At 44.6% G+C, this 12581-nt stretch overlaps 2 protein-coding genes across 3 annotated transcripts in view; both read right to left on the reverse strand.

The window, feature by feature from the left end:
• The window catches only part of LOC141264969 (S-acyl fatty acid synthase thioesterase, medium chain-like), a 119709-nt gene that overhangs the window by 13465 nt on the left and 93663 nt on the right, over positions 1-12581 (reverse strand). The window lies entirely within an intron of this gene.
• Positions 1381-8006, reverse strand: LOC141264970 (ribonuclease P protein subunit p38-like). Its single transcript, XM_073677434.1, has 2 exons — positions 7901-8006; positions 1381-2214 (listed from the first exon to the last, which is right to left on the reverse strand). Exon 2 carries the CDS (start codon positions 2192-2194, stop codon positions 1400-1402), a length of 795 nt encoding a protein of 264 aa, XP_073533535.1. The 5' UTR covers positions 2195-2214; positions 7901-8006; the 3' UTR covers positions 1381-1399.

Below are 12581 nucleotides of genomic sequence, written 5' to 3' on the forward strand. Positions count from 1 at the left end.
AGGCAGAGATTAGCAAAGAGCTGAAGGTGGTGCCGCTCCAGAAAATCTTGTTAGTCATGTCCACAATGGGGGGTGATTGATAACAGCCATCTAATGTGTAAGCCCAGCTTTATATTTGCCAGCCATTAGGGCCTTGAGCAGAATACCGGCTGCCATCACAACTCAGCCCCCTATGATCACGTCACAGTGGGATGATAGGAGTCAGAGCACACACACACCGACAATCACATTATTTAAAAGCCCTTGCAGTGAGTGACAGCAGCATATAATAGGATAATCACAAGGAATAAGCGATCGGAGCTCGCTACAGAAAGATGTCTGCTGTATAACAAAGGTGGTATCTCTCAGGTACGGTGCCAGACACCCCACGTGTGACCTACTATTACATCACGTTGGGAAAAGATCTAAAACACCACAATACACTGCTGCCACAATTGTGCCTGAGAAAGATAAGGTAACACTGTACCCAAACTTTTCTCTTTCAAGGACATGTTCATTAGTGTCCATTATCAGAGAATGACTGAATCTTTAAAAAAACAAAAAAACAAACAAACAGAAAATGGTCTATTATTTAAGTCAAGTTTTTATATTAAATTTTTTTTTTTTAATTTTCATAATTTTTCCCATATTACTATCAGCCTATAGTAATTAAAAAATAAATTCATAAATGGTGCAATTTTCACAATAACCATGACTCGGTCTTATATTCAACTCATACTTCCGGTTCTGTATATATGACTTTTCAGCAGTCACATCTTCATAGACAGAATTACAATGTGATAACACCTCTATATACAGTAAATAACCCAGGATCCACCATTCACAATAGGTGATGTCACAGCTCACCGCCTCCTCCTGTACAATGACTGATAACACCTCTATATAAAGTAGATAACACAGGATCCACCATTCACAATAGGTGATGTCACAGCTCACCTCCTCCTCCTGTACAATGACTGATAACACTTCTATATGTCACAGTTCACCTACTACAACTCCCTGTGCAGCCGAGTGACCAGGATAGGTGGGTGTCCCAGAGGCAGGACGCCATTGATCTTAGTGATATGCCATGAAGATAGGAATACTCAAGTGTTAATACAGCTCTTTGAAAAGGATATCTGGGGATTCCGTGTTCCAATACGAAGGCCATCAGTAATGGAGGGAGGAACTCATTTTTGTCTTCTTGGGTTTTCCGATTAAATCAATACAGTTGGCTACAAGGGAAACGAAGGTAACACCTTGGAAAATTACTCAACATCTGTAGCAGTTTTATTATACACCCCGAGACACAGAAACACAACAATTTTTGTTCCAATCCCTGGAAATCCATCTTAAAAAGAAACTGCGGTGGCAGGTTAAAAAATAAAACACAGAAACATGTAATTTTTTTCTCCGTTTATTATGGATCCAGGAGGAGGTTTTTATATTTTTTCATCAGCGATTTCTTTACTTTAAATTTCTGCTTCTTCTTTGGGTTTGGGACGATCTTTTTAACTTTTAGTTCCTGCAGCTTCACATCTGGCGGATGCTCAGAGGGGGAGAGTTCCCGCTTTCTGGAGGAGGTTGGCGTAACACTTTTCTCCTCTTCTGATCCATCATCTTCCACTGAAACACAGACATCTTCATTTTGCCCACATTCAGCCGGTAGCCAAGGGACATGTAGCGGGGGAAATCGTGCCTTTATTGCTAATACTTGCTCCCGAAATACGTCAGAGCTTTTTCGGAAGCCCAGTGCCAGCACAGACTTCATGCCGAGAGCTGGAGCCACGTTCTCGCTGAGCTGTGGCAGCTGACAGGCAGAGGCCTCCCGGCTGTAGCTCAGCTCTATAATGTGCCTTGTGATCATCTCCGGCTTTGCAGACTTACACACGATCACCATGTCCAGGTCATTCTTCTCCAGTGCCCAGGTGACACCATTAATCCCTATGACTAGCTGTTTCCTCAGATCCGCATAGGTCCAACCTGTCTTCTGAGCCTCCATCTCGGTCTTTGTGTTGGCAACTTTCTCACTGTTTCCGTCAGAAAGTTTTGCTTTGTTACCCTTTTTGGATTTTGCTTCGTCCTTCATGTTTTTTAGTCCAAGTTCCTCAAACTTTTTCAATAAAGTCTGCAGGATGAACTGTATATCATCTAAAACCACCGGGGTCCAGATCTTCTCATATGGGCTGTGCCCTTTGGGGGTCTTGGCCGCCATGTTGCTGCTGTTTTTTTCCCCTAAGAAAAAAAAATATATATATTTTGCTCAATAGAGGAATATGTAATAAATTTCCTGAGCTGTCCGACTACTGGAAACTCTAAATTTCATCAATAGCAAGCCAAAATTTTGTTACAACAACTGAGGTCAGCACTAGTTCCAATCCCGGTTGTTTGTCTTTTAGATGTTATGGCCAATAGGGAATATGGCATCTAAGCAGTTAAAGAAAAGGAAGAGGCTCCATAGGTGCCTGAGCAATGTTATCAAGGGGTGTCTGGTATTCCTTAACAACTGAGGACTAAGTTCTACCATTTTCAGACAACATCCATCATGAGTAGAGAGCAATATTCCTGTAGTTTCCAACTTCTGTAACGAAAAAGGGAAGAGTCACAAACTTGGATGAGGATCTCAACGCAATGCTCGGACTGGCCGGCGGTTCTCCCAACCTGAGTGTGTGTAATGCCGGCGTCCCTGCATAGTCTCCTTCCCTCTCCCCAGGAAGGGATGCTGACATGCTCACCATCTCGACCGCCCAGCTGTGCCCTCTGCTCCAAGCTCCAGTGTCCCAGGACTCGCGCATGCTCCCTAGTTATTAAAGGGGTAGTGTGTGCACTCCTGAACTGCCCCCAGCCTATAGCTTGGATACACTAAGTATTGAAGGCACCTACCCTTGTAGGAAGGTGCATGAGCAACATTAGTGTTTAGTTAGTATTCAAGCTGCTAAGTCCGTTGTCAGGTCCCTGTTCCTGAACCCATCCTGTCTGTACAGAAATCTATGCCTGAACCTGCAACTGTTACCCGTCCAGTCTATACCTGTGTAGTGTTCCAGTACCCGCACTGTCCGAACCAGCTTCAGCATCCAGCCTCTCAAGTGACTGCTATCCTGACCGTTGGGGCCAGCTGCCGCAGTACCGGGGACTGCCCAGGAGTAATACCTGGCGGCTACCTGCAGCTTAAGCCTAACTCCACCATCAGGGGGTCTAGTGAACACCAGGTAGCTGCTTAGACACGCCCCTCCAGGGTAAGCCCGGCCTGTGGCGCAGTGGGTCCACGATCCATCAGAGTGACAGTTTGCACAGGCCATGGACCCCGCTGATCCTAATTCCCCTCTGCTCCAAGTTATTTCAGGGACGCTCCGGAGTGATGGAGCTTGAGAGAAAACAGCTTTGTCTGGCTAAGTCTTTCACCTCAGCTGGCTGCCCTGATTCTATGCAGGTTGACCATGTAAAGCTGGCTGAGCAACGGCAAGAGGTCCGTTGAGCCAAGGGATTGGGTTACCTTTGTGGTAGCATGGGCCACATTTCCCGATCCTGTCCTGAGAAGTTGAGAGAACTCCCAAGCCTAAGCTCTAGTAAACACAAGCCTAAGCAGAAGTAATTCCTCCCTACCACTGACCCTCTCCGTAACCATGTCAAGTGGAAACACCAGGTTCTCTGAGACGACCTACTTAGATTCTGGATTAGATGGAAACCTCATATATCAGTCAGTCAGTCGATGGAATCTTGGCGATGGAGAAGATCACCTGTTATGTGCTGTCTAGTCCATTTCATCCTCTTCTCCTGGTCCTGCCATGGTTACATCTTCCTGAACCCATCCTAGATTGGCGAAAAGGTGAAGTGCTTCGTTTGGAACAGTCGTGCCACGAGAGGTGTCTTGTCCCTGTACATCCAATTCGACCACCAGTAACTCAGTCTAGCCCATGGGTCTGAAATCTGCTTATACGCTGATGTCTTTGCCCGCCTGGATTTTGTTCTACATTTTTGCCTGGTCGACATGGAACGTCAAAGCAGATGCAATCTCTGAGTCCTTCCTACCCACTGACCAAGGGGAGGAGCTCCAACCTTCCAAAATTATTACTGAGGTCCTGCTGAACTTGTCTCAGATTCCTTCAGAGAAGACTTTGGTGTCAGACTTGTGTAGGAGGTATGCTCTGCTGTGGAGACATTCTTTTAAATTGGTTGGCCATGCCTCACTTCCTCTGGAGAAAATCCTTGCAAGTTTGAAGGGGAGGGGGTACTGTAACGCCAGTGTACCTGCACGGTTCCTCACTTCTCCCCTTCTACCCGGCAGGGATGTCGAAAAGCTCACCTTTTCGACAGCCCAGCTATGTCTTCTGCTTCACTTCCTGTGTCTCAGGAACCTACGTACGCAGTGAAAGTCTCCCGACTGTGCGCTTAGGACGCGCGTGTGTGCGCTCCCCAGTTCTTAAAGGGTTAGAGTGCTCACTCCTGATCTGTCCCCGGCCAGTAGCTGGGAGATGCTAAGTGTGTAAGGCACCTGTATAAAGAGGTTTGAGCAACATTAGTGTTTAGTTAAGTCTTCAAGCTGCCTAGTCTGTTGTCAGGTCCCTGTTCCTGAACCCGTCCGGTCTGTATCTGAAACTATCTCTGATCCTACTTCTGTATCTGTTACCCATCCAGTCTATACCTGTCTATTGTTCCAGTACCCGCACAGTCTGAACCAGCATCAGCATCCGATCTCGCCAGGAACGCCAAGTCCATGACTGCTATCCTGACCTTTGGGGTCAGCTACCGTAGTACAGGGAACTGCCCTGGAATGGTACCTGGCGGCTACCTGCAGCTCAAGTCTAATTCAACCATTAGGAGTGCTAGTGAAAACCAGGGTAAGCCCAGCCTGTGGACAAGTGGACCCACGATACACCAGCATGACAGTTTGCACAGGCCATGGACCCTGCTGATCTCAATACTCCTCTGCTCTCTTTCCAGAGGCCGCTTATTCCTCAGCCGTCTATGTTAGCTGGCTACCCTGAATCTATGCAGGTCGACTACATAAAGCTGGCTGAGCAACAGCAAGAGGTCTGTTAAGCCAAGGGATTGTGCTACCTTTGTGGTAGCACGAGACACGTTTCCCGATCCTGTCCTGAGAATTCGAAAGAACTCTCAAGCCTAAGCGGAAGTAATTCCTCCTTACCATTGACCCTGTCTGTAACCATGTCAAGTGAAAATACCCGGTTCTCCCCTGAGACGGCCTACTTTGATTCCGGATTAGCTGGAAACCTCATACAGCAGTAAGTCGATGGAATGCTGCACATGGAAAAGATCGCCTATTACGTGCTACCTGGTCCGTTTCATCCTCTTCTCCTGGTCATGCCATAGTTACATCTTCCTGAACCCATCTTAGATTGGAGATCCGGTGAAGTGCTTCATTTGGAACAGTCGTGCCAAGAGAGGTGTCTTGTCCCTGTACGTCCAGTTCGACCACCAGTAACACCATCTAGCCTGTCGGGTCTGCCATCTGCTTTTTCGTCATATGCTGATGTCTTTGCCCACCTTGACTTTGTCCTACATCTTCTCCCGGCCGACAGGAACAACAAGGGAGATGTAATCTCTGGATCCTTCCTACCCACCGACCAGGATGATTACTGAGGTCCTACTGTTGTCTCAGATTCCTCCAGAAAAGACTCTGTTGTCTGACTCATGTAGGAGGCACGTTGTGCTGTAGGGATATTCTTCTAAATTGGTTGGCCATGCCTCACTTCCTCTGGAGAAAATTCCTTGCAGGTTTAAAAGAAAGAGGACATTTCACAGGGATGTTCCCAAACCCAGGTTCCACTTCGCTGCTGTCTTTTGGTACTTACTTTCTCAAGCAATTTGTGATGAAGGTCGAAGTTTATGACCGGAACGTTACTTTTTGGATTGCATTACTTGAATAAATAAGTAATGCAATCCAATATCATTTTCTGCATACAAGAGTGCCAGATTTAATTTTCTATGGATTACAGAGTCGTATCCTTTCTGTGCATCTACTTTTACACGGAGTGACATGTATCCTAATTCATCACTTTAAAAAGAGAGGGAGCGTAAGGGAGGAAGGGGAGCTGTAGCGCCGACAACCCTGCATGGTTCCTTTCCCTCCCCCTAGCAGGGACGCCGACATGATCATTGCCTCGACCGCCCAGCTCTGTCCTCTGCTCCAGCTCCTGTGTCCCAGGGACCTGCGCACACCACGCGCTTAGGATGCGCGCGCTCTCTCTGGTTCTTAAAGGGGTAGTGCGCACACTACTGATCTGTCCCCGGCCAATAGCTGGGAGACGTTAAGTATTTAAGGCACCTTTCCTTTAGGGAGGTGCCTGAGCAACATTAGTATTTAGTTAGTCTTCAAGCTGATAAGTCCGTTGTCGGATCTCTGTTCCTTAACCCGTCCTGTCTGTACCAGACTCTATCCTTGAACCTGTTACCTGTCCAGCCTATACCTGTCTAGTGCTCCAGTACCTGCACTGTCCGAACCAGCTTCATCATCTGGTGTCGCCAGTGACTGCTATCCTAACCTTTGGGGTCAGCTGCCTCAGTACCAGGGACTGCCCTGGAATGGTACCTGGTGGCTACCTGCAGCTCAAGCCTAATGCCACCATCAGGAGCTCTAGTGAAAACCAAGTAGCAGCTTAGCCACGCCCCTCCAGAGTAAGCCCAGCCCATGGCGCAGTGGGTCCACGATCCGCCAGCTGCATATAAATACTTGCTGCTTGAGTTAGGAGAGCCGAGGATTTACGTTTCAATCCTCACCCGAGTTATACGACCGCACGACTCTTCCCTAACACTCTTTGAGGGTACACCATGAACACCATAACTGTTCCTGATTTGACTTGGACATCGCTTAAACGAATTGGTGACCCAATAGCGGTGCACCATGAAGACGCGCTGCTCCATACTTTACACCACCATCTTGATGGGAAGTCGAGTGGCCGAGTGAAGGAGTACGGGAGAATGCACCCCGAAGGTTAAATGTTACGAGACTGTCAGACGAGGGGGCATCCTGGCTTGTTTAATGCTCCATATACTGAGGAGCACATTGAATGTTTCGCTCAGATTGCTTTGTCCTAGGGTAAATTATTACAGAATATTGAGGGCCTTTTTTAAGTGAATCTCACTATATAAAAATTATATTATATACCCATCAGGTAAATGCTATTAAAAAATGCAAAAAAAAAAACAAAACGCCAGAACTGTCAGTTTTTTTTCACCTCTTCCTCAAAAAAATACTAGAAAAAGAGATCAAAACTTTATATGTATCCCAAGATGGTACCATGAAAAATATCAGCTTGTCATGCAAAAAAAAAAAAAAAAAGGCCTACAAGATGGATCCATCACTGGACGAATAAGTTATGGGTCTCAGAAAATGTTAACAGAAACTATTTTTTTTTTTTCAAAGTTAAGAGGGGCTTTTTTTGGTATTTTTTGCACAATGAACACCGTAAAAGCAAAACCCAAATACAACACATTACCATAAAAAAAAGCTAGAAAAAATGCACACTGAATGATACCTTTCAAAACCACAACTCATCCTGCAAATTTAATTTAAAAAAAGGAGGTATGTTAACGGAAAAATAAGTTATGCCAATCAGAAGGGGAGGAAAAATAAAAAAAATAAGATTGCCCAGTCAGGAAGGGGTCAAAAAATATAATTATTTGGGTCACTTGGTGAATACTGACGTGCACATATTTTTTTTTATTTCTAATTTTTTTTTTAATTTACTGCTGACCTTCCCTTCTGACTCCAAACTAGCAGAAGAAAAAGTGTGGTATCTGTGTGGAAACCATCAGCAAGGAGGAATAAAGGAGTGACTATTCTCAAGTATAGAATGCTGGGCATTGTAGTGCACATAAATTAGGGTAAATTGCACAGGCTCATTTCTCCCATATCGCTAGCTTCATATTATTCTTCTGACAAGAACCGTAAAAAACTCACCAGCCGCTCTCAGTCCCGTGCACCGCTCACGTGGAACGCACCAACACTGACACTAGAAGCAGCCAATCAGAACGCGCGGTCTAAGCTGCGTTCCGAGCTTTGGAACGCAAAACAGGAAGTTGTATCTGATTGGCCGGTTCCAGTTCAATCCCGAGGCTGAAGCTCCTGGGGATTGTGGGAGATGTAGTTTTTGTAAGTTTTAGACTCACTATCCTGCACAGGTCTTTTCTGTGTTGTCTCAGACTATCTAACTGTGCTCCCTGAGGGTTTTATTACAATATTATTATATATTATAGTATATTGCTACAATATATATGCATATATGTATACTGGGTCATCATGGTGATTTATAGCGATTATTACAGAATACCTCTCACTCTAGGGCGGTTTATGATGCAGTCTCAGACTATCTGACTGTGCTGTGTATATATGTGTATATACTGTATATGTGTGTGTGTATGTATATATATATACACAGCAGTATAATAATTGGCCATAATTGTGGCAGACTTCAATATGATTTATAGCTACCTCTCTGGACCCGATATCTCCTCCCTACTAACCAGAATCCCACAATGTCTGTCCGCCATCTCATCCTTCTTCTCCGACAGGTTTCTAAAACTCAACATGGATAAAACAGAGTTCATCATCTTTCCACCCTCTCATTCACATCCCCCATCTGACCTATCCATCAACGTCAATGGCTGTTCACTCTCCCCAGTCCCACAAGCTCGCTGCCTTGGGGTAACCCTGGACTCTGATCTCTCCTTCAAACCACATATTCAAGCCCTTTCCACCTCCTGCCGACTCCAACTCAAAAACATCTCCCGGATCCGTGCATTCCTCAGCAAAGACTCTGCAAAAACACTAGTGCATGCCCTCATCATATCCCGCCTCGACTACTGCAACCTCCTGCTCCGTGGCATCCCTTCCAACACTCTTGCACCTCTCCAATCTATCCTAAACTCTGCTGCTCGACTAATCCACCTGTCCCCCCGCTATTCCCCGGCCTCTCCTCTCTGTCAATCCCTTCACTGGCTCCCTATTGCCCAGAGAATTCAGTTCAAAACTCTAACCATGGCATACAAAGCCATCCACAACCTGTCTCCCCCATACATCTGTGACCTAGTCTCCCGGTACTTACCTGCACGCAACCTCCGATCCTCACAAGATCTCCTGCTCTACTCTCCTCTTATCTCCTCCTCCCACACTCGTATACAAGATTTCTCCCGTGCTTCCCCCCTACTCTGGAACTCTCTACCCCAACATATCAGACTCTCGCCGACCGTGGAAACCTTCAAAAGGAACCTGAAGACCCACCTCTTCCGACAAGCCTACAACCTGCAGTAAACACCACTGCACGACCAGCTCTACCCTCACCTACTGTATCCTCACCCATCCCTCGTAGACTGTGAGCCCTCGCGGGCAGGGTCCTCGCTCCTCCTGTACCAGTCGCTGACTCGTTTTGTTAAGATTATGTAAATGCTTTTGTTATGTATATCCCTATCACATGTAAAGCGCCATGGAATAAATGGCGCTATAATAATAAATAATAATAATAATAATAATAGCGATTATCACAGAATTACGTTCACTGCCGGGTGGTTTGTGATTTAGTTTATATTTTATTTCTTTTCTTTGCTTTTCAACTCAAGTTTTTTTTTATTTTACATAAAAAGAATAGATTTTTTATTAAAAAAAAGCAAACAAAAAAAGAGAAAACTCTATGAAATAATATAAATTGTTACTATATTTTCTTCTACATGCCCCATCATCCGCCATCAGATATATTTCTTATGATTATCACACATGGCGAGCTTTCTCTTCTTATAGGGTTGACCTGAATTTTCATATGATTCCAATTCAACATCACATTGGATGTTTTAACCCATTAAGGATGTGGACAATTTTAGTTTTTGCGCTTTCGTTTTTTCCACCCCTTCTTCTAAGAGACATGAGCTTTTATCTTTTACGATGGTAATTAAAAGTTAAGTAATATTAGTGGTTTGGAAACACGTGGATTGTTTGTGCCCTTAAGGGGCGTATAGGAGTACAATGACAATGACGTTTTCTACATCTGAACCATAGGGCATTAAATAATCGTGTAACTCTATAGTGTCACCCCTGGATGGCATTGTTCCCAGAGAGCCAGATGTCTGCTTATGGTACATCCCTATGAAGCTGCTGCGGTTGCACTGTACTGACAATACAGACAGGGGGCGCTGGTGTTACGTCAGTAGACAAACGAGAGTCTTTAGGGCTTGGAAAAAAAAAGGATGAAGTTGAGTGAAACCCTCCTTACATTTCTAAAACCCCTATAGGACATCAAGCATAACTCCTAACTCCTTCTCGCCCTTCCCAATTTTCTCTTTTGCGCTTTTGTTTTTTTTGCCCACACTTTTTCAAGACCCATAACTTTTCTTTTTCAGACAGCCGTATAAATCGGTAAATGAACCAAATAGACAGCGTCCAAAATCAGGTGAAAAAATCCCCAAACTTCTTCAGTATAAATCGGAGTGAGATCGGAACGCAGTGCACGGACTGACCGGCGGCTCTCCAGACCCGAGCGTGACAGATTCATGTATTTCTATGCAGCAGTCACGCTCGGGTCGGGAGAGCTGCCGGCCAGTCAGTGAACTGCAGTCTGATCTCACTCTGACTTATACTGTGGTCTCATTTCCCCCTAAAGACAAAGATGTATTAGGACTTGTTTTTTTTCAGGCCTAGTTGTTGTTCTGAATGACACCACATATTACTATATAATTTAAAGGTTTTTTTCAGGTTTCTCATGAAAATCTACAGTCGCTCTATGTGACTGCAGACTTGTGAACCCTCACATCTTGCGCAGCGCGCGTTGTGAGGACTCTCTGGTGCCGGCCACAGACCGACTAGATGTGCACGGCCTCACTCATTTCACTTGAATGGCCGGAAGTTTGCATATCGCATACTTATGGTCACATCCGCCATCTAGCCGCTGGTATTGGAGAATCCTCACAGCGCACGCTGCAAGGTTTCACAGGTCTGCAGTCACATACAGTGACTGCAGATTTTCGTGAAAAACCTGGGCAAACCCTATAATGAAAAATGGCAAAAAGAATTCCACATGGGGTGAAATGGTAAAAAGACACAAATTATGGAGTATTTTGGGTTTTGTTTTTATGGCGTTCATTGTGCATAGTGAAGAGTGAAATCTACAAGGAAAATGCAAAGAAAATCAAAACCACTTGACATTTATGGTCTGCACCGCAGGTCATTTTACACAATCTTAAAATCCACTGGAGGACATTATGCATTTTTAGTCAGAGAACGTGTCCACCTGTGCTCTTCAATGTGTCTCTTTAAGGCCTAATTCAGATGTTTGTTTTTAACGCATGTGTTCTACACAAGAAAAACAGGGATTGAAGACCTGAAAAACAGACATACCAATTATAGTCTACAGGGCTGTTCACATGTCCATGGGGTTTTTTTTCGGACCGTGTATGTGCAAAAAAAAATCCAGAGACATATCTGTCTTTTGTTATCCACGTTATGGCTCAAACTAGCCCACTGAAATCAATGTGTCCATGAAAACGGACAGCGCATGATCACTATCCTTGTATCATCTGAGTGTTGTCTGTTTTTTAGTTTTCAATGGGTAGGAGAAGCTTATAATTTTATTTTTTTTTGCATATGAAAAAAAATCAAATACCACATCTACGAAGAAAACAGACATAAAAAAAGGGATGAAAATCAGATCCAGCATACGGATGAAAATGGTCCATGTGAATGAGGTCTAAGACAAGGTTTAGATGTCAATATAAGCAAAAAAAAAATGGCCGGACACATTTCTGAAATGTGGACGTGTGGTCATTGGGATTGTATACACTACAATGGTCCGTAATATGGACCAGAATAGTGCATGCTGCTATTTTTTTTCCATCTGGACCATCGGTCTGTGTGCTGTCCGTATGTGGTCCATCCTGCATGTAGCATAAACACTGCGTCTGATTTTCTCTGTTGCATTTTTTGTGAAAAATATCCTCAGTAGCCGGGCATTGCCGTCTGTATATGGACCAAGAAATAAGGTGGAATAAGGCTGGATTTAATAAGGTGCAATATGTTCCAATCAATAAGATCTAGTTCATATGGATGAGCGTATTATGGATGTGTGTTGTCCGTGTGCGCTCCGGACTGCACGCAGATGCGTTACTGCCAGTGTGCATGTTAACTTGGCCGAATTTTTAGCGTGGAAAATAATTGCAGCATGCACAATTCTGGTCCGATTTAATGACTAGTGCATGTTAATGGTAGTATGGCGGTCTGAACCCGTCCTAACTGCTTGCGGTTTACTCTCCACCCCAAAACGTCTCATGTAAATGCACCCTAATAAGACGTGACTTCACACATGGCGGATTTTCTGCGTATTACAGTACAAAGCAAGTTCAGATCTACATGCTGTGGTGGAAGTAAACTTTCCACACAATAGTCCAGGAAATTGCACAAGACTGGAAACCAAACCGAGATGTGCTGCTATAGAAATTCTCTATCAGCAGCTGGAGATACAGAGCTGCTGGGACCATTGAAACCTTCTCTAATCCATCCCCCAGTGTATAATGGACACTGATACTGTATACTGTGTGTGCAATAAGCAGTATCTGCAGTGCAGAGCGGAAAACCTGCTCTCAGCACCACATGGATGTCT

Source organism: Phyllobates terribilis, unplaced genomic scaffold (assembly GCF_046119375.1).
Source record: "Phyllobates terribilis strain yellow unplaced genomic scaffold, ASM4611937v1 Scaffold_4__5_contigs__length_816908805, whole genome shotgun sequence".
Taxonomy (NCBI): Eukaryota; Metazoa; Chordata; class Amphibia; order Anura; family Dendrobatidae; genus Phyllobates; species Phyllobates terribilis.